Source organism: Phytophthora infestans, genomic scaffold, assembly GCF_000142945.1.
Source record: "Phytophthora infestans T30-4 supercont1.1 genomic scaffold, whole genome shotgun sequence".
Lineage (NCBI taxonomy): Eukaryota > Oomycota > Peronosporomycetes > Peronosporales > Peronosporaceae > Phytophthora > Phytophthora infestans.
In genome coordinates, this window is record NW_003303758.1 from 1353867 (window position 1) to 1380128 (window position 26262).

Consider the following 26262-nt stretch of genomic DNA (forward strand, 5'->3'; position numbering starts at 1 on the left):
AGCGTAGTGAAGGCAAATCACCTGATCGAAGTCCGCAGCGGACACTTTATCAAGCGCCGAAGTCTCATAACAAACGCAATTTTAGTGTAAAATCAGCGCAACTCGTAGTAAAACCCGGAACCAAGCGCAATCTGACAAAAATTCGGGCAGTGCTACACATTTATCTGGCCGTCACACCCTGAATTTGGCGAAACCCAAACCACTCCACGAACAACTCTTTTTTTAAGGTGGTGATTGGCACATAATATGACAGTGCTGGTCGTTGTATTGTTACTTAAAGAAACCACTGGAATTGTGGCGGAGGTTCAATTAAAGGCCGGTATTAGACTTGTCTTGAGTATGTTCATTGGTACACCAGCATCAGGGCTAGGTCTACTAGAGCGGTGACTTTCGGTCGTACTTAAGGCATTATCATAGGCTACTAGGTTTGAGAGGTGATGCTATTTTGGAAAGGACTGCATTTCCAGAAGCACGCAGACACAGACAGCGCTCGAAATGTCGAGCGGGGCGCCGGCTCTGCTCGAGTCCCCAGAGCTCCGCTGCCACCCGGAGAACCTCGTACGGCTGCTCATGCGTCATGGCTAGCGACTCTTACCTTTTGCTGAAGCCAAGACCTCCTGTGTGATGTAAAACTGCCCGGCAGGGTGGGGGTAACGCTGCCGGATTGACAGACGCACATATTTAACCAATTGGGTACGGCAATCTTTAGGTTCCACATACTTATGAGGTCGTACCGACAGTTGCTCTGTCTAAACTACTGTAGAACCTACAATATCACTACCAGTGTCAACGCTTGGCGACATCGAGGTCGTCTTCTTGCAAGGCTTAGCCCTTGAACTACTCGTGCTCGCGTGTTTGCGACCTTTAGCTCCCGATCTGGCGGTGAACGCTTCAATTTCCTGTAAGACCTCATGTGTCAAGAGACGTCCGCCGACGGAAACGCGCTTGCGCTTCTGACCGCGGGCTTTGCTCGGTGGAGTTGGCATTGTGAGAATTTCGTCTTCGACAAGCGCCTTCATATGCAGCCATGTGGCAAGCAGGACGTGGCGAGGTGCCCCATTTCGTGTGAAATTGCTCAAACGGGCGCCCATTTTAACTAAAGACAAGGGAAACAGTCCACAAGCTTTGAACCCTGCCTTAACATTTCGATCGATCCGAGCCCCTCGCCAGGCCATGCTAGCCACTTGAATCGCATCGTCTTTGCTAATGTTGTAGTATCCGTTCTCGTCTTCCTCCACGAGCTCCCCAAGCAGAGTTTGTATCTTGCTCTTCAGTGTAGCGAATACGGCTACGTCTAATGGCTGCAGAAGGTGCGTGGCGTTCGGGGGCAGGAAAACCAGCATTACGTTCAGACACTCTGCTGCAGCAAGCACCTCTTCCGAGTAGTGAGATCCGCATCCATCCAAAATCAGCACAAGTGGACGTGCAATGGAATCAGGCACTGCGCTTGCAAAGAACTTCAACCATCGCTCAAAAAGGTTGGTATTGATAAAGCCCGAGGCTGAAGTCGTGACCACAGCGCCTTTTGCCTCGCAATTTTCCAGCAATCCAGGTGAAACGGTCTTTCCAGGCAAAACAAAAGCCGGTGGTATTACAAAGCCAGCAGCACTTCCACACGCAACAATTGTGAGGTGAAAATTAGCTGTAGGCTCTGTACTCCAAACGTTACTCGATCCACGAACAGCGACTACTTTCTTGCTCTTGAGTTGCTTCTGAAAAGCTGTTTCGTCCATATTAAAGACCCTCGAGCTGTCCAGTTTCAGCTCAATGATAAGCTTTGCCAGGGTGTTGAAAAGCGTAGTTAGGTCACCATGAACAACAAAGTTACGCTTTGTAGCAAGCGACTGGGCGGATCGCACGGTCAGCGCTGGATAGCGCTTTTTAAAGCCCTTGTACCAACCGTGGCCCACACGTTCGCCACAGCCCAGCAGGCCCACTTCCTGCGCCTTTCGTATGATCACGGCGCGCTCGACTGGGTGGCCAATGAGCTGTCGTCCTACCACCCAGTCGTATAGATGGTCTTCCGCTGCTTTCGGTAAGAACGTTTTGGGCCCAGGCCGTCCGGCTTTCAGTGACTTGCCCTCCGCTAGTGCATGTAGCCACTTTCGAATAGTTCTCTCATGAACGCCAGTTACAGCGGCGACGTCAACCACTGTACTGCCGGCTTGAACTTGAGCGATTGTTGCTTGTTTAAAGTCCACCGTGTAGGTAGGTGTCATCGAGCTGGTTTGGAAACGAAAGCTGCTTACAGTAGCGCTGCTTTCTGGCAGTGATCGCTCTCCCGCCAGCATTTCGCGCCAAATCTGTATAAATTTCTGTGAGTTTTGTACTTAGTTGTTTATCTACAAATGGCATGCTGGAAATCGTAATACACCGAATGCATTGGCTAATACCACACCGGCCTCGAATAGATCTACCGGCCTCGAATTGGAAGTTTCCCTTAATTAAAAAATTTGTTATGCATGGCTCTTAAAAATTGATTTAAATTTCACTTTGATTTAAAAAAAAAAAGCTTGTTTTACGCAGCTTTGTAAAAAACCTTAAAATATGGGATTCTGAAAAAAATTAAAAATAAACAGCATTTTGATCAACAACTACTTAGTACTGTTCACACGTCACAGATTCACAGGTAACCCTAGATGTCCACTTCATCCTCACTGCTGCCCCACTGATACTGTGCATTGGAGAAGTCGGGTGACAATACCATGGGAATTTCTGCCGATTGAAAGCCAAAGCTTCCATGGAGGTGAGGTGGCATAGTCTCTGTTCCCGAAGCCAGCAATGGAGGGCTGAACGGCATCGGCTGTCCCGGGTTGAAGTAGTATCGCGACGGTGAAGGACTTGATCCAGATGGTAAGAAGTGAGGCGCATTGAACCTCGCATACGCATCGCCACTTCCAGGCGAGAAATACCGCACGACTTCTTTCGGTGCCGTTCTCCACAGGGTTGCATCACTCCAAGGGAGATTGGCGCATGGGTCTGGCAGCTCACACTGTCGTGAAAAGTCCCAGCCTAAGAGCGAGGACGTCGACGCATAAACTTGTTGCAGCTGCCACTCCAGTTCTGCATCCTGATGACGTCTTCGTTGCTTTCTCCGCCCCCACTGCTGGGCGCCTCGATCCCCAGCTTCTCTATTAAACATATCTCCATCCACGCTGCCAATGTCGAAGGCGCTATCTGCATCGCTTTCAACATCTTCCCACGGCACTCTGACAATGCATTCATCTAATGCTCGCTTTCCTGCGAATGGATTTCGAACCCCCGTGCCTTTGACTGGCACTACGTGCACTTGGGGCTGGAAAGCCAAGGCATTAGGATTTAGGGTCGACGATGTTTTCAAAGAGACACCCAAATCAGCAGGAAAAGCCTCGTTCTCCTCCACCGTGCCTTCATCGGTTTGAGCTGTCGATGAATTCGACTGACAGGTACTTTCTAGGTCGATTGAGTCGATTGACTTGTTCTCAGGTGTCAGCTCCCCCGTCATTGCATCGCTATATGGAGCTACATGTAGTGGTGTCTTTCTCCCTTCCAAGTGCGTGACATCACAATTAGGTGTCATTGGCTCATCGCTGGTGGCTTCGAGAGTTTTGGTCTGCTGCATCGCTGTGCTCGTGTGAGCTGTCGACTTTTTCTTCTTTCTTTTCTTTTTTGTTGAGTTCCCTGTTGACGTGCAATGCCCTGCTATATCTTCCAATGACACTTCCAGCAGCAGTTGTTCCATTTGCTGTGCCGCCTGTTTCTCCAGATGAATGACGTAGCTTCGGAGAATAAGCTAAGTCAAAGAATACAACAATAACATGAATACTCGACCGTACACGTACGAATTGAACAAACCGTACCTGCTCCACAAGCATCGCTATGAGGCGCTGGTAGTCTGCCCAAGTGTTGATAGTCTCACTTTCCGTCACAAAGAGTTTGTTGAAGCTACTCTTCGTCAGCACGTGGGTCGACGTCAAGAACCCTGCTAAAACGTCTCCAACCAGCGTGAACAATCGGTCGGTGTCCTCTGCAAGCTCCGTTTTCACAGTCAAGAAACCTGCCATATAACACAATAAGTGTGGGTTTAACAAACGGTATAGCAGGTATAGATGGTACAAACCAGTGCCAATATCCATGAACTCCATCGCTTCAAGAAGCACGTATGTATCCTCCAAAGAGGTGCCTGATGCTGCACGCATTGGTGACTGCGTTGCTGCTTGCTCTTGCGCTGGTTTTGCACTGGTATTTGCAGTATTTAAAGCTATTGTCGAAGTTGACACAGCGGCCACTTTCTTGCTGGCAGCAGTTGTGTCTGTAGCTGCTCGATTTGATGCCCTGAGGTGACGCTGCATGAGCCCAACACACAGCAAACTCAGGTTGAGCTTGTACAGTTGTTTCACGAGATCTGCTTCGTCCAAGAACAATATCTGCTGTCGCTCACTGACACTGAGTTGGTCCCAGTAGCGGCGAATGCTTGTCGGCACGGCTCTGCCGTCCTCTCCACGAGTCGACGTGAAGGGAGTCGCCAAGGCCATCCAGATACCTGATCCTGGCCCGTGCGCTTTACCAGAAGGCTTCGCTCTCTTCCGGCCACGGAGTTTAACATTTCCACTGAATTTTCTCATACGATCTGACGCATTAATGACATTGGGATCGTCGCTAGGCGCCGACGAACGGATGGCCAAGTAGGATTTCCAGATCGGAGCTGCTGACACAGCCGCAGATACAGTTTAGAATACAACAGTTAACACGGTAGCCAATGTGCAGACAGCTTGCAATTACGCCACGTACCTTCTGCAGCCGACGCGGTCTTCTTAGCAGAGGAAATGCTGCCTCGAGAGAGCGGCGCCATGACGATTGTCCTTCTTACAATTGATATGCCGCGGCCAAAGAAATGGTTATCGCAATCATTTTCGTGTAGATTTTCTTTGTGATTTCATATATTTGCTCTTTCTATTGTGATTTTTGTCACCAATTTCTGTCATTCTCAGACATCACACGACCATGGCCGACATCCAGCACAAGCGGGTAGCGCTGAAACTCAAGCAGGCCTGTGAGGAGACGGCAGAGCAGGCTATCGCGGCCACCACCGCAAGCGGTCAGGCGAGTCGTATTCACGGCAAGAATCGCAAGTTTGGCAGCCGGAAAGAGGCAATGGCAGCCAAGGTTAAACAAAAGAGAAAAAAAGGCTAGCGAGTTCTCTTGCAGTACTGACTGATTGTCTTTATGTACGTAATTCTCTGCAGATTGCAGCAGCTAAAGCTAAGCGTGAGGCAAAAGAGGTAGCAGACAAGTGAGCAAACATGGCAGCGTGTTGAAAACAACAGGGCCCGCTAGCTGGCACTAAGTAAAGCGTCCGTTTTTCCGTTTCACAATTTTTCTGCTTCCCCATTGCTGTATTGTAGTTTACCGAGTCATTGTGCTCGTGCATCTGAGCTCTCGTGTTGCCATTCGCCCAAGACGGATGAGGTTCCAGAGTGAACGTCGTACACTGCCAGTATTACGAGCTCTTGTGGTCAAGAACTGGACGGCCAAGCGACGGCATCCGTTCGCGACGTGGAGTGAGATTCTCAATCCGTTGTTATGCATCTTATTATTCGTTGCATTGAAGAGATTCGAACCGGACCTGATTGTCCCTGCGGGATGGGCTTCCAGCGACGTTAACAAGTCAGCTCCTGCCTATGGATCCACTTGGAACCTCTACGCTACGACAGACATGGAGTCCGCTTTGAACGAAGGCCTGAACAGTGCAGGAATTGTCGTCCCAGAGGACTCCAATAGTGCTAGTGGCAGCAACTCGTCGGATGGAACATTCTCTGCTACCTCGTTACTAGAAACTCTCAGTACCAGCTTACAGATTCCGAGGTTTTACTACACCGAAACGACGATGCCTGGATTACTGCTGAGTTTATCGCTTCAAGCTCTCATGGAAGGCGACAACCTCGCCGAACTGGGAGAAGAAGCGCTCATGGATTGCGCTCTCAAGTTTCTGCTGTTTGGCTACACTGGAGCTGAGCGCACCACGTATCATGTTCCCAATGCTTGTAAGGGCAAAGTTGTGCCATACAAGATTGCAATCACCCCGGATACACCGTACACACGAGAGTATTTCGCTGCTGTATTAGAAACGTGGTATCCACGCATCGCTCTTGCGCCACCCGTGAGAGGTATTTCGCTCTTGACAATTTCAAGCTTCACTGACTCGCACGTGTTTTTCGACAATGAATCAGCGTTGGAGACGTACGTGACCAGTAAGGAATACGGCACCGACGTTCAACACCCAAAAATCTACGGAGCTATTGCTTTTGAGGAGTTTCCAGACGACATTTCTACTTTTGGTGACTTGGAAGGCTATTCGATTGCCTATTCGCTACGATTTAATTCGACTGGAAGTGTGTCTGCAGTACCAAAGACCAAGAAGCCGAGACCCAACACCATCTCAAAGTTTGCCCCCGCAGATAACACTATGAAGTATGCAACTCGAGGTTTTATGACGCTGCAGACACTAGTGACTCGCTTTCTCAACTGCATGCCAATATGGGATACGCAGTCCAAGACCACGAATGGAACATGTCAAGTTGACCAGGCTGTGACGACTTCAAGTGCAGAGAATGACCGTCGGCTGCTACAGCAACTCGAAAAAGACATGATCCTTGGCACGGCCTTCAAATTACTGAACTCAGTCAAGGATTCGATCACCAGTATGGCGTCGATGACTCTCTCGAATGTCTCTGTGGATACAATTCCTCCACTGAGTGTGGAAAGACTGCTAGTACCCTTGCGAATAGCACCCCAATCGTACCATGGCGCAGGGGTCTACGGAACTCCCACCCAAGCCTTTCGGTACGCTCCATTTTTTGACAAGATCGCTGTGGTCTTTCCCATAGGCTTCGTGCTCTCGTATCTGTATCTCGTGTCACGTGTCATCGTGTCGTTTCTAATGGAGAAAGAAACGAGGTCTCGAGAACTTATGCGGATTCTAGGAGCAAAGGAGACGGAATTGTTTGCTGGTTGGGTGCTTGCGTACCTTCCCATCCTCCTACTTGGAGCAATGCTGCAAACGTTTGGAGCACATGGTCTGTTGTTTCCCAATTCAGATACAGCGCTGCTGTTCGTTTTCTTCTTCACCTTTGCTACTAGCAGTTTCAGCTACGGCTTCATGATCAGTAGTCTCTTTTCAAGGGCACGTGCGGGGTCATTGGCGGGTATGGGTCTGTTTTTCATCATGTTTTTCATATCCTACAGCTTCAGTGACAACACGAGCGAAGCCAGTCGAACATGCGCAGCACTACTTCCACCGATCTCATTGTCACAAGGCATTGGTGTCATTGCGAAGTTTGAATCCTTTGGGGTGGGAGTGAACCACGATAACGCCAGCGAAGATATTAACAATTTCCGATTTGGAAATGCAGTCGGGATGCAGATTCTAGACACGGTGCTGTACATTCTATTGGGTAAATATTTCGAGAAAGTAGTGCCACAGGAGTTTGGAGTGGCGGAGAAATGGTATTTCTTCTTGACGAAAGGGTACTGGTGTCGGCAAGCCTCGAAACTAGTGTCTGCTGTAGAGATAGGAGACGTACCTGCTACGAATCACGACACTGTGGAAGCTGTTCCTCAAGAATTGGAGGCGCAAGAAAATATTGGACGCGCAGTGGTCATCACCGGTTTACGAAAGGAGTTTTCAGTTCCTGGTGGTACGAAAATCGCAGTGCATGGACTCAATTTGAAGCTGTACGAGGGCCAGATCACCTGTTTGTTGGGGCACAATGGAGCAGGGAAAACGACGGTAATGTCGATGCTTACCGGTATGACACGACCATCCAGTGGCAATGCGTGGGTGCGTGGTCATTCTGTCGTGACGGATATGCGTAAAATCCGCCGCTCTCTTGGCTATTGCCCTCAACACAGCGTACTTTACCCGGATCTAACGGTGAAGGAGCATCTTACGTTTTATGGATGTCTGAAGGGCATAACGAATGCAAGTGAACTCGCAGCAGAAATCACCAAGAAGATTAACGAAGTGGGTCTAGCGGAGAAGACTTATGTATGGTCACGCGCACTGTCGGGCGGAATGCAGCGCAAACTGTCGCTCGCAATAGCATTTCTTGGTGATAGTACCGTTGTTTTCCTCGACGAACCGACAGCAGGGATGGATCCGTACAGTCGTCGAAGTACGTGGGAGCTTATACAACGCAATCGTACAGGACGGGTGGTGATCTTGACAACCCATTTCATGGACGAAGCTGATATTCTTGGAGATAGGATCGCTATTATGGCCGAGGGAAAACTGCAATGCGTTGGGTCTTCGATGTTTTTAAAGAAGAGATTTGGAGTGGGTTATCGACTCAGCTTTGCGCGACAGAGTGACAATGACGTGTCCTCACAGTCGATCGCAGCGTTAGTTCAACAACATGTGCCTCAGGTAATTACCGCGTCGGATATTGGAACGGAGTTAACCTTTCAACTGCCATTTGAAGCATCTGGTGGCTTCCCGGTGTTATTCCGCGAACTGGAGTCACATCAGAGAGAGCTTGGTATTATTTCTTTTGCTATATCGGTCACTACTCTTGAAGAAATCTTTTTAAAAGTGGCTGAAAAGGGAACTGCAGAGGTTCTAGCTGAAGAAAATCGTGAAGGTCGAGTAGATACGAAAATGGACGGCAAACTGTCGATCACGGTACAACCCCATGAGGCAGCGATGGTCGTGAAAGATGGAACCGAGGACGATAGAACCGAATCGCAGCGTTCCCAGGGAGGGATCGGCTCATTTATGAACCAGATGAAGGCTTTGCTTCGCAAGCGAGTGCAATGTGGCAAGCGCGACTTCAACATGTTATTTTTCAGCACCATTCTTCCGATTGTTGCTATCTTTATCGGGTTATCAGCATTGAAATTCTCCGTAGTCTTACTAAACGACCCGAAGTTAGAGCTATCCCCAACTGTGCAGTATTCACTTGCTCAGAATACCCCAATCCCGTTCGGCTGTCCTGGAAATCTTGGTCCGTGGGGTGACGGGAGTACTACGTGGTGTTCTGAGCTGGTTGAACAAAAATACTTTTCGGAAGGAGCTACATACGAACTTGAAATTGACACAACTGTATACGGCGCGATATCTACGCCTACAGTTTTCGGGGTCACGTATGATTCACCAGCCATTAAATCAAATGATTCAACCGGCTACAACCTTAAACTGGCCGAGTTAATCTTTGCAAAGGGCTACGGATATGCCCCCGGGGCCAATACGACCGCGTTACCAACACAGACGGGAATTGATGGGCAGTTTGGTGGCTACCTGCTGTACGCTTCCGAATCTACCAAGACGTTGAGCTACAACGTTGTGGCAAATGGTTCGTCAACTCATGCCGCACCGACGTACAAGCATATGATTGACAGTGCTATCCACCGGTTTTTGCTGTCCAAGGCGTCAGGAGGATCGGCATCCAACGTGACAATACGCGTATCGTCACATCCACTTCCTCTTTCTTTCAAGACACGCTCAATCTTCAGCTCATATTTGAGCTTCCCAGCTGTGATCTTCGTCGTGATCGCCTTCACTTTTATTCCTGCTTCGATGATGCCCTATATTGTCAAGGAGAAGCACTTGGAACAGAACGCCAAGTACCAACAACTACTCTCCGGAATGTCATTTTCAGCCTACTGGCTGTCGAATTTCATCTTCGACGTGGCTCTATATCTCGTTCCGATGGCAGCAACGCTTGTGCTTCTTCGATCTTACGGCGTTACTAAGTCATTAAGTAGCGGTGACACTTGTGACTCGTGCACTCAAGACGTGCCAGCCGCCATGGTTACACTCTTTGTGTTATTTGGAACTGCCATTGCTCCGTGGACATACTTGCTGTCTCATGTTATGGAGAAGCCAAGTGAGTGCTTACTATATACAGTTATGATCAACTTCTTCCTGGGTCTCCTACTGCTGCTCCTAAGCTTCACGATGAACTCTCTGGACTCGACCCGACCAGCAAATAAAGTTTTGGTTTACATCTGGCGTTGCTCGCCTCTATTTGCCTTTGGAAACGGGTTTCTCAACGTGTTGTTGGCAGATTTGCTAGCACTGTTCGGCCTTACTAGCTCACCACGTAGTGCGTTTGATGCTGACGTGGCTGGTACAGACATCTGGTACTTATTGATCGAGTGTCCGGTCTTCCTCTTACTCACCGTGATGATTGATGTCGTTCAAGCTGGAACTGTTCGCTGGCGTATTGCTCAGGCTGTGGATAAAATCAACAATGCACGCCGCATGTACACGCGTGTACCTTGCACCAGCTCCAAGCTTCACATCCAACAGAAATCCACTGGAGACAAGGTGGTTGACCGAGAGGACATTGATTCAGATGTGGCTGCAGAGGCTCGACGTGTACAGGAGAGCTTTAACTCGTTTGCTACCAACTCTGAGGTTGTCCAGATCGTCGAGCTTGAGAAGGTGTATCCGAACGGAAAGCGGGCTGTTAAGAGACTCTCGTTTGGACTGCAACAAGGAGAATGTTACGGCTTCTTAGGTGTCAATGGCGCCGGGAAAACGACAACGATGAAAGTTTTGACAGGCGACTTGTTACCAACGTCGGGTACTGCGACGATAAACGGCTTTGATATCTGCAAGGAACGCAGCAAAGCTCGTGACTCAATTGGTTACTGTCCCCAGTTTGACGCGTTGATTGATCTACTAACTGTTCGTGAACATCTTGAGCTTTTTGGTCGGTTTAAAGGCTTCGATACCACCTACAGACTTAAGAAGGAAGTGGATCGCTTACTCAACAAGCTTCAGATTCAGAGATTCGCTGATAAACTTGCAGGTAGTTTGAGTGGCGGTAACAAACGCAAGTTATCGCTAGCGATCGCGATGATAGGCGAGCCAAGTGTTCTTGTGCTGGATGAGCCGTCGACTGGGGTTGATCCGTTCTCACGTCGATTACTCTGGAACGTCATCTTGGAGGCCTCGGTAAAATCTCGAAAGTCCACTGTAATGTTAACGACACACTCCATGGAGGAATGCGAAGCTCTGTGTAGCAAGGCTGGCATTATGGTGGACGGGGGGTCTACGATGCTTTTGGCAGCATTTCCACATCTGAAAAATCGATTTGGAGACGGGTTCTTGCTAGAATGCAAGCTGGAGTTGCCTCCCCGACACGCCTTCTCTGACTTGGTGCAGCTAGTTTGCGACCACCTTCAGATTCCTTCTACTCAAGGAGATGACGTTCCGATCACCGCTCCACAAATTGTCGGGGTTTGCTCTGCACTTGGTAATGCAACGTTTGCAGACCTTGCGGTTGCAAGTTTCTCAACACAGTTAAACCGCGGAAATTGTGCTGTCAATGTTGCTTCCTTTTGCAATTGGTGGTTGTTGGAGGATAGCGTGCAGCGTTTGGATACATTCCTTCATACTCAGTTTACGAACGTCGCTCTCATCGAGCGCCAGGCCGATTTCTGTAGGTACAAAGTGACTGCACCGAAAGGTGAGGCCAGCGATAAGCAGATCGTCACCGTACTGTCGCGCATGTTTGAGGTCGTGGAAGCCGCGAAAGGCCGGCTAGGTATTAAGGAGTACAGCCTGTCCCAGACGACATTGGAACAGATTTTTAACTCCTTCGCTGGCCGTCACGGAGGAGCTGAACCAGAGAGGTAGCTAAACAAATCGCCTATGGATGAATATCATCACTTATCGGACCTCCCTAAGGTTTTTTATCAGTATTAATGGCCAATAATATATTTATTTGTTTTGGATAACCAATCATATTCAAATAATTTGTCAGTCTTGGCCAATCAATCCGTCAAGGGTTAGGTTGGTCATCTAAACTCCACATCGGACCGAGGGGCACGGAAAATATGTGTATCCCTTTACAAATATTAAGAGGAGCTGGATAAAGTCACACAATAATTGTCGGTAAGAAAAAAAATTCCTGACGGATAAAATCCCGACAAATCAGTCAGCATCAAAAGTAGAAAAACACCCCCCCCTTTCACCCCTCCCAACTTATTCTGGGCCTTTCATTTCAAAAGAGGCGCATAAAGCAGGACAAGCAGCATGGCGAGCGTCGCGTCGGCATCCGAGCCCGACGCCGAGACCACTGAAGCTAAATACCCGGAGGTCCACGTCCCCACATCTGCCGCCGTTGTCGCCCGAGCCCCACGTATGGATGAGGAGACGTTCGGGAGTTGGGGTGCGTTTTTCGAGTATTTTGACGCATATCAGCACAAAACCCACCAGATATTCAAGAAGAGGACCTCTACAAGCGCCACGGCGAGGAACGCGGATCTCCGAGACCGTGGTAAGGACACCCCGCAGACCATTATACCAGACGCTTTCGACAAGTACTACCGAAAGTTGGTGTGCACGCGTAGTTGGTCAAGGCCCAGTCGTTCGAAGGGCAAGAGGCATAACTACTTCGTGAAGTCTACCGGATGTCAAGCGCAGATGACGGGCGTCGTAATTTGGGATGCTGCTCAGGGTTTTCAAGTGAAGGTTACGCACCAGGAGACAGCGCACAACCACTCACTAAGCTCAGGATCTTATGGAAATCACCCCTCAAATCGACGCGTTGCAGACGAAGACGTGACTGACTTCGTGGACGAGCTTCAAGTTGCCGGGGCGAAGAAAAAGTTGATTCTGCAGTTTCTGAGGAAGAAAACTGGTACGCTACATGATTGTATCCTTGTTATTATGCTTGTTTTGGTTCTAATGCCTGGCTAATAGGCAAGCATGTTACCCTGCGTGATGTGCACAATATTGTGGCGAAGCTGAAAGAGGCGCGGCGTGGAGCTACAACCGTCGAGGCAAGACTGGAGTCTGGTTTGCGCGGTTTCTGCTCTCGAAAGGGTAATACGGCGACCATTTATGTGGATGACGAGAAGCTAGCGCAGACGATCCCTTTTCAAACCCACCGGATGCGAAGATTCTTTGAGGCGTTCCCACAGGTGTTGATGGTGGACGCCGCTCACAACACCAACGATGCTCGATACAAGCTCTTCAGTTTCATAATTCACGATGTCTTCGGCCATGTAAGTACTCTCTTGGTGACTGCGTCGATTGTGTGACTCTAATTGTACCTCTGTGCTGGTTTGTGTGACTCTACTGTGCCCGTGTGTCCCGCTACATTTGTGTGCCTCTATGTGACTCTACTGTAGTTGTGTGCCATTGCTACAATTGTGTACCTCTTTGTGGTTGCTTGTGTACAGGGGCAATACGTGCAGCATGCACTCATGGAGATCGAAAGTGCTGATTGTTTGGGGGATGCAGTGAAATCGTTCAAATCATTTAGCTCAACCTGGGACCAAGTTCGAGTGATTATCGTGGACAAAGACTTTGGAGAAATTGCGCTTCTGTAGGAGGCTTTTCCTGCAGCAAGAATTCTGCTCTGTGTCTTTCATGTGGTGAAGTATCTTCGGGGAGAAATGGCAAAGAGGGAGTATAATATTGAAGATCGGGATAAGGTTGAGGACGCCGTTCACATGATGGTGGACGCCAAGACGGAGCTTGAGTACGAAACGAGTCGTAGACATCTGTACTACGTGATTGACGGAAAGCAAATTACACTCGAAGAAGATATTCCAGAGGACTCAGCACACCCATTTCTGAAGTACTTCCACGAGAATTGGCACAATTGCAGACACATGTGGAGTGGATTTGGTCGTGTAGACGTCCCTCATTTGGGAAATAACGACAAACAACAGGTACTGAGGCGTTTTTGTGCTGTCTCAAGTTCTAATTGCTAACTGTTGACTTATATAACGACTTAGGTTGGAGGCGGCATGGGGCCACTTGAAGGACGTGCTGAAGTCTACGATGGCGCTCGATGAGTGCGTGGATACTCTGCAGTTCTTGCAGACTATTGCGGAGATGGAGTATGCAAAGAAAATGACAGACGTTGGACACATGCGTTACGCTGGAGCTGATGCTGAGTTGACGAAGCTATCAAAAGAGGTTAGTCAGCACGCCTACGAACTGGTGGAAAAACAGTATCGCGTTGCTAATGATCGCAAGACTACGTATACAACGCGCGAGCGACAATCTTACATGATTGAGATGGTGTCAGCAGCTGACACGAGTCGAAAGTACAGTCTTGATACTAGGATGCGTGAATTGTTTTGTCCATAATGGCTGAATGGTGTCAATACTTATTGAATGGTTATTCTGACTTGACAGACGTATCACTGTTCGTGTATTTTCATGAGGACAGAGCTGCTTCCCTGTCGTCATGCTATATACTGGCGTTTACTTTGTGGAAAAAGTCCCATTCCAGTCAAGCACATCCACCCTCGTTGGAGTCTGTCATCCCCGCTGAACATTCCCGTTGAAGAAGATGAGGAGGCAGAAGACGGAGAAGCAACGAGTGGATCATTTCGGGTGCGAAATTCCGCTTTGACAGCGGTACGCCACAAAGTGCTCAACGGGACTAACAAGTTCCGAACATCACACGCTGTAGCGACGCGAATTGCAGATATCATGAGCCGGAATGGAACTCCCGTGTTTATCCAGATGCTGGAAAGTTTTAAGCGCTTTGAGTCCATTGCAACGGATGGAGAGGCACCTTTCGTTTCTGTATGGCCAGATCGACTCTCTCAACTGAATCCTCTTTCGCTGAGATACATGATGGTGGAGCAGCAAATTCCGATGACACCAGTGAGCCTCCAACTGCAATCGCCGACGCCACTATCTCCAACAACGAGGATGAGATACAGCGTTAGGGCGACCTTGAGGAACCTGACGATGCTTTGGGTCGCGGTGGGCCTATGGTGGCTCAATCACCAAGTCACTTACGTGATGTGTCACCTTATTCAAGTCACACGGGTCACACGATAGAGGTGACGGATAGCAACAGTCACTCTGGAGGGGCCAGTCACTCCGACGAAGTGACGAGTGATGCGCAAGGTTTCCCCGATCAATCTGAGATGCGGGACGAGCGGCGTATTGTAAGGCTATCACATTCGAGCTATGACGAGACAAAACAAGTAGCACCTCCAGCAAAGAGAGCGCTTTCAGATGGCGGACATCCTAGTTCCAGTTCAAGTGAGGAATGCTCATTCTTCGTCTCGAAAGGCACCAAAAGCCGCGGTCGGCCCAAGATACGAAAGAACCAGAAACAACAAGTGAAGAAGCAACGATTGGTGAACTCTCTGAAGGAAGCCAAACAGCTCGTGCAAGGGACGTTGACGCCGGTTATCACGCTAAGCAATGTGGCCACAGTGTTGAAGTCGACATACAGTTACGAATCCGCGTACGAGTTCCTCTCCAAATTATCGGTAAAGACGCTGGGCCCCAGGAAACAAGTAATAGCGAAGATGGTAGCCCCCAGTGAGGCCCTGAGCAGCGTCAAGTTCGTGTTCACCGAGCAATTCACGCATAAATGCAGAAAAGTTTTGGAAACGTACAGAGAGGCACTACCAGATCCGAAGTCACCCGTAGGTGTTCGTCTCGCTAAGATCGGGGTCATCAGTGAGGACCAAGTGCAAGTAATGGTGGAGTACCAGCACACGATGAAGTCTTTGGAGGCAGTGTCTGATACAATTGAGTGGATGGAAGCTACGTCGCTAAACAGACTGGATATTCCAGAAGGTCTCAATGAGTATGTTGAGCTAGATAAGACCAAGGCTACCACAGCGATGCAGCAGATTGTCTTACCAATCTCACGCTTGACACCGTTCGGAATGGTCTCGAATGAATTCGTTCTGCTGCTAAGAGAAGACCTATGGCTGAACGACGACTGCATGATGCACGTAATGACGACGATCCAAGAAGAGCATGCACACGTTGGTATTATTTCGCCAGGCGTTACCGGTACGGATGACCCTGAAACGCAGGAGAAGGTCATCAGCAGCTCCGATCCATTCCAAGAGCACAACACGCATGTGTTGCTGCCAATTCATATCAACAGAAACCACTGGTGCGGTGCAGTCTTTGACTTCAAGTCCACACCAAACCGGATCACAGTATTTGACCCCCAACAGAAGCCAAAGCAACTTGAAACGTGTGAAGACATTGTCAAGAAAATCTTTCCAGAGATAGTAGCCAAAATGGATTGGAAACAAGAAGTGTGGCTGAAACAGACAGATGGACACAATTGCGGACCTCTTGTTCTCCCGTTTTTTGAGAGCATTGTGCGTGACGTCGTTCTCCCGAAGTCGCCATTGAAGGCACTCCCTCGGTACTACAGGATGAGATATCTACTGAAGCCACTGCATGTTTAGGAGAGACGTTAGCAAACTGCAAAAGTTGCGTAATTCATTCCGTTCATGTATCAACCGGGTTTCTTTACGATGTTCAACACTTTCTGGTACATGAAGCTGTACATCAGAATGTCATTAGGGCCTCCGTTGATCTCATTACTTCCACATCGGACTCACGGACTCACGTTGATTTCCTTACTTCCACATCGGACCCACGGACTCACTTGCGAAAAAATGCTACGTCATGTGTACAATCTGGCAACACGCAGACTTCATCGTATTCCTATGACATTCGCACGACATTCGACGATTGTGCAACCACGTCCACACACTTGGATGGCCTCAATAATGTCTACAAACGATGAAATTTTTAAAATATTCGGTATTTTGTTCTCTTTGTGTGGCTTTGTGTGACGGGGTCACACAGCACCTTGCGCTAGAGGAAGTTATCTTCCGAGAGTATACAAACTCTCAGTGAACGGCAGTTCACAGGTCCCCTCTTTAATTATAGAGAGCGAAGTGACCTAAATAAGGTAGATTGTAAACTGAGTATATTTATAGGTAGGTTAAGTTTGGGTTTAATACAAACTGTTAGTTACCTATAGAAATGCAATGTCATTTAACCAATGGTTGGCTTTGAACGACCTTGGTACCTTGTACCAAATATCTCGGAGTATGACGTGTCATACTCCTGAAGTGTGAAGTGTCACACTTCATGTAACCAGGGTATACTTAGGGCTACGTACACCGTTACATCCTCCCCCACTTAGGTTCGGTTTACCGACCAATCAGAATGAAGAGGTGTTCGTCACAAACTCTCATTCTCAAAGTCGAAAACCATCGACTTGGCCGCGCGAGCGCGGCGGAGGCTCACTTCACAGCTAGAGCCTCGAGCAGCAACCTGTGCGCTTTTCGTCTAGGTCTCCAATTCGACCGTTACCACGCCTCGTGGCAATGCAAAGAGCGGTGCTAAGACACGCTCCAAGGCTGCTGCCGGTAAGGCGCAAGCCAAGAGCAATAAGCCTCGCGGCAAAGGCTCGGCACTCAAGGAGGCTACTCAGGTGGCCTCCGAGGCGATCGGTTCTTCGGGTGACGCGGCTGTGGACAAGCGAGCAAGCAAGCGCTGCAGTCCGTCGCCCTCATCTTCAGACAATCGTCCGAACCCTCGGTTCGTGGAACGTGAGTTCAACTCGGGCAGTGAGGACGATGCTGAGTCCGAGAGCACTTACGATGCTCCTGCGGGCTCTGTGGGAGGGCACAGCCCAATGCCCGGTGAGCACAAAGATGACAGCGTGCAGTCGCTCGCTAGTGATCAAGGTGATCACAGTCCCAGGACCTCTGTGCGCTCTGAGAGTCCGGCCGTCAAGGCTAAGGGTGCTCCCAAAGCCGGTGGCGATGAGGAAGGGAATCCTCGCAAACGTCTCTCGCTTGCCGAGGGTCTTGCGCGTGCTAAGGCCTCTAAAGCCGAAGGCGCCAAGCCCTCAAAGAAGCGTACTGCCTCTAAGTCTCCACTCCGCGAGGAGAAGGAGACTCGTCGCTCCTATCGGAGTATCTTCGACTCCTCGGATGAAGAGGAGGAGAAGGAGGAAGAAGAGGAAGAGGAGGGTGCTATCGTTGAGCCCCGGGAGGTCTCGAATGACCTCGACCAGCAGCAGGAGGAGTTCCAAGCTGCCCAGCGTGTGCGTGGGGGTTCGGTGGCGGCACCCGTCAGCCAGGGAGCTGCCATCAACTCAAGAGGGTATTGGCCTCCCGAGGAGAGCTCTGGGGCTGACCTCTTTTTGGAGGTTCTCGTCGCTCCTCATGGCCTTGTGGGCGGCCACACTTCTAGGGGCATCTATGAACACGCCCTTGTTCAGAAAGAACAGTTGTTCGTCGACAACTTGGAGGCTGCTCGGTATGTGCTTCTCGCGCCACACCGCATTCCCCTTAAGGACTTCACGACTTGTCGTAAGAAGCCCGAGAACCGGGGTGGTCTCTATCCTCTTTGGGGATACCCCTGGGTTATGCCCGAGAACTGTCCCACCTGGAGTTCTTGTGAGGACATGTTCTGGGCTTGGGTGGAGTCTCTCAAGTACTCACCCACGGAGTTACGGGAACTCCATGAAGATCAGCAGCTGTCCCACATCCTGGACCAGCGTGATCTTCGTGTGAGGTTTGCCCACTTGGTCAGCAAGCGTATGCTGCCAAGGGACATCACTGAGAGCGCGCGGCTTCTAGCGCTCACGATGAGCGCGGGTACGGTATGTATTCATCGACCGTACCCCGTTCGGGCAAGAAGCCCCGGACTACTTATGAAGCTGCCGCCGCTTCTGTTCCCAGATTGCGACAGTCTTCGGGCAGTCAATCAGGAGCCGTTCAATCGGCTCCCACGAGTTCTCGGAGTGGGCATAACCCCTCCACTTCACGAGGAGCTGTCGCTTACCGCGACGTCGCTGCTCCTGGAGGATCCGCTCCACGTGGAAGTGGACCTCTCCATTCCGGTCAAGCAGGAGCGGAGGTGCCCTCGTACGAGTACGAGTACTCGGCGCCTCCCGAAAGCCACTCTCGTCCGAGTGCTCCGACTGCGGGTCCGACGCAGGGACCTGAGGTTGACCACCTCCGTCACTGTGTCCTCGTGCTTGAGATTGCACTTGACCTTGGGACTGGCGGTGATGCTGCCGCCCAGGCCGGGAATCAGGGCGAGCTCGCTCGTCTTGCGGGCCGCCTGGACCTACTGGAGCGAGAGGTCGCGAGCCTGCACCTGCGGGTGGATTGCCGGTCCTCTTCGACCGATCTGGACGAGGCCTTTCGCATGATCCGACGGATCGAGGCTTTGTTGCCACGTCCGGAGCCGCCTGCGGCACACTCCCAGACGTACGCGTATGGTGCGTACCCGGCGTACTCAGCGTACTCGGCGTATGGCGCCGGGGTCCGTTCGTATGGAGCCCCTCCGGCGTACGGTCTTGACCGCAGCCTTGCCGTCCCGACCGAGGCTCGGGTGCCTGCTCCGACGCCCTCGTCGACGTCTGTGACCGGCCCTCGCTTCGAGGAGCTGGGTCAAGGGGGGTCTGCGAGTCAGCAACCCCCTGCGGGTCAACGTACCGCTAAAGACGTCCGACATAGATTGTCGGGTGCGTCGTCATTGACTTTGGAAGGTCGATGGTGTACGACGCACCATGTCTGGCCAGGACTGCAAAAGGTCCGATGAAGCGGTGCTTCAGTTTGTTGCTGCCGACAGAGCTAACAGTGTCTAGAGGTAGGTTCCTCGTGTCTAGCAACACTAAGTCACCAATCTCAAATATACTTAAGTTTCCTCTTCCTTGTTTGTCCGAGTACTCCTTTTGTTTATCTTAGGCCGCTGCCATGGCATCGCGGACCCTGCTGACAATGTTCAGCTTGGTATCCATAAAGGATTCCACCTATTTCCGCAGCGAAACTGGCCTCACATCAGAGACCTGGGAGGAAAGAGCTTTCCGAGCCTCTCCCCCACTTAGAATAGAGGAGTCAGTGTCTCCACGAAGAGTGAGAGGCACTCTGGGGTGGCGGAAGCCGTTCAAGTAGAACGGCGTGAACCCCGTGGACGCGTGCACCGCGTTGTTGAGCGCAAACTCAACAACTGGGAGCTGCGTCGACCACGTACGTGGTGCTGCCGCGCACACACTGCGCAGAGTGTCCTCGAGCACTCGATTGACGCGCTCTGTTTGGCCGTCGGTCTGCGGATGGTCCGCAGTGGACATCTGCAGACGAGTTCCCAGTAAAGGGAACAGCGTTTTCCAAAACGCAGCAGTGAACCGCGGGTCTCGGTCCGAGACAATCGTCTCCGGGAGACCGTGATAGCGGAACACGCCATCGACGAACAACCTTGCGGTTTGTTCGCCCGTTACAGTGACGGGAACTGGAGCAAGATGTACCATCTTGCTCAGCCGACACACGAACACCAAAATTCCGGTGTTGCCGTGTCCGTCGGCGGGAAGCCCAAAGATGAAGTCAAGACTCATCGACTTCCAACAATCAGCCGGTACGGGCAGGCTCTGTAGTGAAGCCGACGAGTGCCCTGCGGGTTTGACCCGCTGACATGTTTCACATGTCTTGACGTACCGGGCGACCCACTTGTACATGTGGGTCCACCAGAAGGACTGAGAGACCGACAGAAAGGTCTTCTCGCGGCCCAAGTGGCCGCTGGAGGGCGCGTCATGCGCCTCCGCGAGGATGTCGAACTTCAGATCCTCGTCGTTGGGTACGACCACCCGTGGAGGATCACTGGGCTCCACCCGATAATAGAGGAGACCCTACTTCAACTCATATCGGTGGAGCCGTGAGCGCTGTCGCGACGAGAGCCAGTCGGACTTCGCGCTTGTTCCGGCCTTAAGGAACTTGACGATAGGCGCGACAGCCTCATCGTCCCGATACGTCATGCGTATCCGATCATATAGATCCGTTGCCACCCGCGTGATGTGGGCCAACTCATAGTCGGGACGCCGAGAGAGGGCGTCCGCAAGCACGTTGAGCTTGCCCGGCTTGTATTCGACGCGGAAGTTGTATTCCGCGAAGAAGGACAGCCACCTCGCCATCCTTTGGGAGAGGTGAGGCGAGTTAGTCGCCGTCCTCAAGGACGCGTGGTCTGTGTAGATCACAAAGGGCCTAGAGCCCAGAAGGTGAACACGGAACTTCACAAGGGCATACTTCATTGCCAGGAGCTCCTTGTCATGGACAGGGTTGTTCCGCTCGGCGGATTTGAGCTGCCGGGACTGGAACGAGATGACTCGTTCCTGTCCAGCCGTGTCGTCCTGCAGCAATGCACATCCGATGGCGTAATCGGAGGCATCGCAGACGACGCTAAACAGCTTCGTCTCGTCCGGCAGAGCCAGGACAGGGGCCTCTTGGAGACTGGCCTTGATGCTGTCAAAAGCATCCTGGTGCTCTTGTTCCCAGCGCCAGTCGACGTCCTTCTGAAGGAGGCTCGACAAGGGCTTAGCGAAGCCCGCGTACCCCGCGCTGTACTTGTGAAGGTAGTTGGCCAAGCCCAACCACTTTCGAAGATCCCTCTGGGATCGGGGCGTCGGCCATGCTGCTATGGCCTTGACCTTGTCTGGGTCAGCCCGAACGCCCACGTTGCTTACGAAGCAACCGAGAACTTTGATCTCTGGTGACGCGTAAACGCACTTGTCGATGTTGGCGTAGAGCTTGATCGCTCGCATTACGTCCAACACTCGACGGATGTGTCCTAGATGCACCTCCATGGCCGTCTTGCCTCCCTCGGCATGGCTATGGACGAAAATGTCGTCGAAGTACGTCTGTACGAAGGTACGCAAAGGGCGGAACAATTGCGTCACCAGGAGATTGAGCGTCGCCGGGCGTTAGACAAGCCCTGCGGCATGACGAGCCACTCCCAAAGCATGCCGCTTGGAGTGCTTACCGCGGTGAGCTGGATGTCACTCTCTCGCATCAGGATTTGGAAGTATCCGTCTACCAAATCCAGCGCACTGTACAGTACGCTCCCGGCCATGTTGTTCAACAACACATCCTTTCGTGGGATCGGTGTTTGAGCCGGCACCGTTGCGTTGTTCAGCTTGTTATAAGCGTGAACCAGACGCCACTTTCCGTTCGGCTTACGAACGCAGAAAGTCGGCGTCGAGTGCGGGGATTTCGACTCCCGCACCATGCCTGCCTTCGCTTTCGCGGCGAAGAAGGCATCAATGACCTCGCACTGCTCGCGCGGGAGAGGCCATTGCCTCGTGACACAATACTTTGTGCCAGGCACGAGATCAATCTCGTGCCGTACGCCTCGATCGTGTGGGAGTTGGGTCGGTGGGTGTTTGTTCACCGCGTCCGCATACTCCGTCACCAAAGGATACACCGGATCCTTGGGGCTCTTGAGAATCTCAGAGCCCAAGCGCGCCTGACGCTGCTTGTTCATGTCTTCCAGGACGTTCTCGTCCAAGACAGAGGAGGCGTTCAACTCCTCCTGAGTGGTCTCAGGTCTCATGGGCACCATCTCGGCAATCTCTCCAGCCTTGAGGTTGGTCAGGAAAGACTCAGCCGTCATTTCCTCGAGGTGCAGTATCTCTGCAACCTCTGGCAACGGTTCCAAGTGGACACCAGATGCCTTGACGGGTAAACCGGTCTCGCCATCGAAGAAGTGATAACACTCTTCCACCGGCCTTGTCGGAGGAGCCCGGGCCCTGGACTCCGAGTCGCTTGAGGCGACGTCGATCGGAACGAAGTTCGGATCCGACTTGAGGCGGCGGCGGCATCTTTGTCGACGGCGTCTGTGACGGGGAGCTTTGCTGCCCACGTCTAGGGATGTCGTTGCTACGACATCCGAGGCACTCGTGGCCTCGTGTGGTATTGTTGTACCCACACAGGAAGCGTGTTCAACGCCTTCCTCTTCAGTTAAGGTCTGGGCGACCGCGTGTGGCACTGTGTTACCCACACAGGAAGCGTGTTCACCGCCTTCCTCTTCAGTTATGGTCTGGGCGACCGTGAGTGGAACTCTGTTACCCACTCTGAACACGCTGTTCTCAGTGTTCATGACAGCTGCAGCTGTCTGCGTAACTCAGTTACCCGCCTGTGGACCTAAGTTACCCACTTGGCCAGCGCCTCTTCTGGGCACTGCCACCATCAAAGCATCCTCGGAGTCGTCATATACGTCGACGACTCCCAAACATCTGCCGGATGCTTTGGTACCCTGGCAGCCCTTGCGGGCGCCCCGGGTCCTGACAGAGGTGGGAACATGACTCACCAATGCTCTGTTGGGCTGCGCAGGGCGGCTGGCACCGATTGCCTTGCCTCGCCAGTCGATCCAGGACTCGTGCCTCTCAAGCCAGGGCATGCCCAGGATCATATCATATGGATCCATATCGAGAACAGTGAACTGTTCGAGGCTGTCAAAGGCTTCAAACTTGACGGCCAGATCCACTTGGACGTTGGGGACAGTGACGACCTTCCCGTCGGCCAGTCGCACTGACACCGTCCCGTTGCCCTTGCTTTCTCTCAAAGCATCGGACAACTTGTTGCTGTTACGAGCAACCATCTGGCGGCGTGCGAAATTCTTCGACGCCCCAGAGTCAATCAAGATTCTAAAGAGATGATCGTATCCCCGTACACATCCGTGTACTACGAGCAGCCCGCCGCTGCTCTTCGCCGATTCGAGAGTGCGAAGACTCTCAGGGGCTAAGTCCCCGTGGTACGCGCCACCTGCGCACCCATCACGAAGACTTAGTTCTTCCCCAGTAGGGCGTCCCGCCCCTACTGGTTCCCGGCGTTCCCCTGTCCCCAAGATCCTGGCTTCTGCCAGCGAACCTTGAGGACGGGCTTGAGGAAGGACCGTCTGCGGAGTCTTTCCGCGGGACAGTCGCGCTTGAAGTGGCCCAACTTTCATCAGCCGAAGCAGCGGATTTCACGCTGTTCGGCGGACCCGAGTTCCATGGGAACTGGTCCGTTGGGGCTTGTTCGACCGGGGGGCGACAGGGAACTCCCAGGCCACGCTGAGGCCGGCGTACGCGCCTGGCAATGGCTGTACTCTTCTTCAAGAGCCACTTGAATCGCCTCTTCAAGGGTGCTTGACTGCACCCGGAACAGCTGAGTGCGTGCGGGGCCCACTCGAAGGCCGTCCATGAACACAGTCATCTTGATGTGTTCGTTGAGTGGGTTTCCCACTAGGGACGCCGTGAGCTCCCGTATCTCTTGCACATACTCGTGCAGCTCGCGCCTTCCTTGTTTACACGCGAGGAAGCGCGAATGCTGGCGGTACTCGTAGTTCACCGGGAAGAACGCGGCTCGGAGCTGTTCGCACAGCTGAGCCCAGGATGTGAAACATCCAGGTGATGTTGCTTCCCGTGTGTACACCCAACTCTTAGCACGGCCGCTAAGGTTGGAGAGTGCAAAAGCAACACGCAGTTGCTCGGTCGAGATCAGAGCCGCGTCCATCGCGAGCTCTACTTCCCGGACCCAGAAGTGAAGGCTCTCGCCTTCCTTCCCTTCATACGGCTTTACCTTCAGCCGTATCGGCTTCGGTTGAGGCGGATTTGCTTCCGCCGCCGGAGCCTGCAGGTTCTCCCGCACATGCGCGATGAGGCCCTGCTCGTACGCGTCGAATGCATTGACGCGCTCGAGCTGCTCAGCCGGTGTTGATACCACCAGGCTCTGCAGGGCCTCCATCCCGAAGATGCCTGCCATCTTCCGAACCGACTCGAACTGAGTGTCGTTCATATGGGAGAAGTCGTTCCTATCCATGGCAACGAACTTCGAAGAGGTTCAGGTACTGTAGTCTACCCGCGGTGGCGTGGATTGACTACGAGTGCTACCAGGTGTGACGGGGTCACACAGCACCTTGCGCTAGAGGAAGTTATCTACCGAGAGTATACAAACTCTCAGTGAACGGCAGTTCACAGGTCCCCTCTTTAATTAAAGAGAGCGAAGTGACCTAAATAAGGTAGATTGTAAACTGAGTATATTTATAGGTAGGTTAAGTTTGGGTTTAATACAAACTATAAGTTACCTATAGAAATGCAATGTCGTTTGACCAATGGTTGGCTTTGAACGACCTTGGTACCTTGTACCAAATATCCAGGAGTACTTCTCCGGCCCGTTTCAAAATGATGATTGGGTTTTTTTATTGATCGCACATAACTGAATAATCTACTTCAATTGGATAAAAAAGACTTTGGTTTTGCATGGCTGCGGGCCACTAAAATTATGGTTGGCCTAGACTAAAGTCAACCCCGCATTTTGGGTTTTAGCACGATGCCCAGAACACCTGAAAAACAAGACATTACGCCTGAAACTCGTCTCAATGTGGTTGTGTTCCTTGCTGAACGGAGCGCTAACGGTAAATTGCTCCGTGGAGCAGTTTGTGCAGCTATGGAGGCTTTTGATATGTGTCGCAACAGCGTCAAGAAGATCTGGAAGTCGCGCCAAAAGGTCGGATTTATATCCGCCCAGAAGCGAGTGCAGCCCAAGCGCGGAAGGCGCCTGTCGGTGCAAGAAGTTATCGAGATCGTCCAAGGGGTGCCGCTTTGCCAGAGGCAAACCCAACGAGCACGGTACGCTAATTACGAAGAGTGTGTCTATGACACGAGCTCTTTACCGCGAACTACTTGTCGAAAAAGTATTTCCAGCAATTCGATCCAAGCTGCCAGGTATTTTTTTCAAGTGTTATTTTTATTGCTGTAACTCAATTAATTTTTTTTGTTCTTAGTTCGCAGAGGCTCGACCGTGGTCGTCCAGCAGGACAATGCAGGGCCTCATGTTTTAGAAGGTGATGCTCAACTAGAACATGCTGGAATGGTTGATGGATGGAAGATAAAGATGCGCTGCCAGCCGCCTCGGTCACCCGACCTAAATGTACTTGATTTGGGATACTTCTCGTCTATTCAAGCTCTACAGTATCGAAAATCTGCCTACGACTCTGACAGCCTTATTACGGCGGTTGAGGAAGCTTTCGACGAGCTCAGGTGGCAAACCCTTGACAAGTGTTTTATCACTTTGCAGAAAGTGATGGAGTCTATTATGATTAGTGGTGGGGGCAACGATTTCAAGCTTCCGCGCGCTAGTAAACATATTGGACGTAATGCGCGAATGCCAATGTCGGTTGTAGTCGACACCGATGCGGTAACGAAAGGATATAGTCAGCTGTATGCATAAATTTGAAGTTAATTGAACCTTTTGTTGCTCGTAATTATCATTATAATTTTTAGGCAATCACTGATTGGTCAATATAAATAGTTGGTTTACACAAATGCTCTCGACTTTCCGAATAAACCTCGCCCCAAACACATCTAATTCGCGGTGCTTCCAGTAAGCCCCTGCGTCTGAAACTGCGTCCAGCTGTTGTTAATTGCCCGGTTCAGCCGCTCTAAAAGTATGGTGTAATATCGCTAATTTTTGACTGAATTGCGACAAAAAACCTAATGCCTTTCCAAACGCGGCGGTTTTGATCGCAGCGTGCACGCGCATATTTACCATTCTTACAACCTAAAAAATATGTTCCTGTGCGTCGTACTTCGGGCTATGACGTGGTGTGCCATGTGTCTACCAGCTAGCTCTTGTTAAAGAGTTTTTTGCCCAAAACTGAAATCGTCATTTTGAAGTGGGCCGGAGAAGTATGATGTCATACACCTG

General features: G+C 51.2%; 2 protein-coding genes across 2 annotated transcripts; one reads left to right on the forward strand and one right to left on the reverse strand.

Moving 5' to 3' along the window:
• Positions 1–2635: 2635 nt before the first annotated feature.
• On the reverse strand, positions 2636–4514 carry PITG_00217 (uncharacterized protein; the record flags this gene model as incomplete). Its single annotated transcript, XM_002908795.1, has 5 exons — positions 2636–3454; positions 3701–3772; positions 3840–4036; positions 4100–4148; positions 4260–4514. The coding sequence occupies 5 exons, from the start codon at positions 4512–4514 to the stop codon at positions 2636–2638; spliced, it is 1392 nt and encodes a 463-aa protein (XP_002908841.1).
• A 469-nt stretch (positions 4515–4983) lies between these two features.
• Positions 4984–19348, forward strand: PITG_00218 (ATP-binding Cassette (ABC) Superfamily; the record flags this gene model as incomplete). The annotated part of the gene is made up of 15 exons (XM_002908796.1): positions 4984–5145; positions 5226–5272; positions 5635–8153; positions 8592–9863; positions 10113–10939; positions 11417–11619; positions 12013–12629; positions 12692–12996; positions 13324–13475; positions 13735–13918; positions 14295–14341; positions 14778–16139; positions 16673–16694; positions 17148–18401; positions 18491–19348. The coding sequence occupies 15 exons, from the start codon at positions 4984–4986 to the stop codon at positions 19346–19348; spliced, it is 9831 nt and encodes a 3276-aa protein (XP_002908842.1).
• Positions 19349–26262: the final 6914 nt, after the last annotated feature.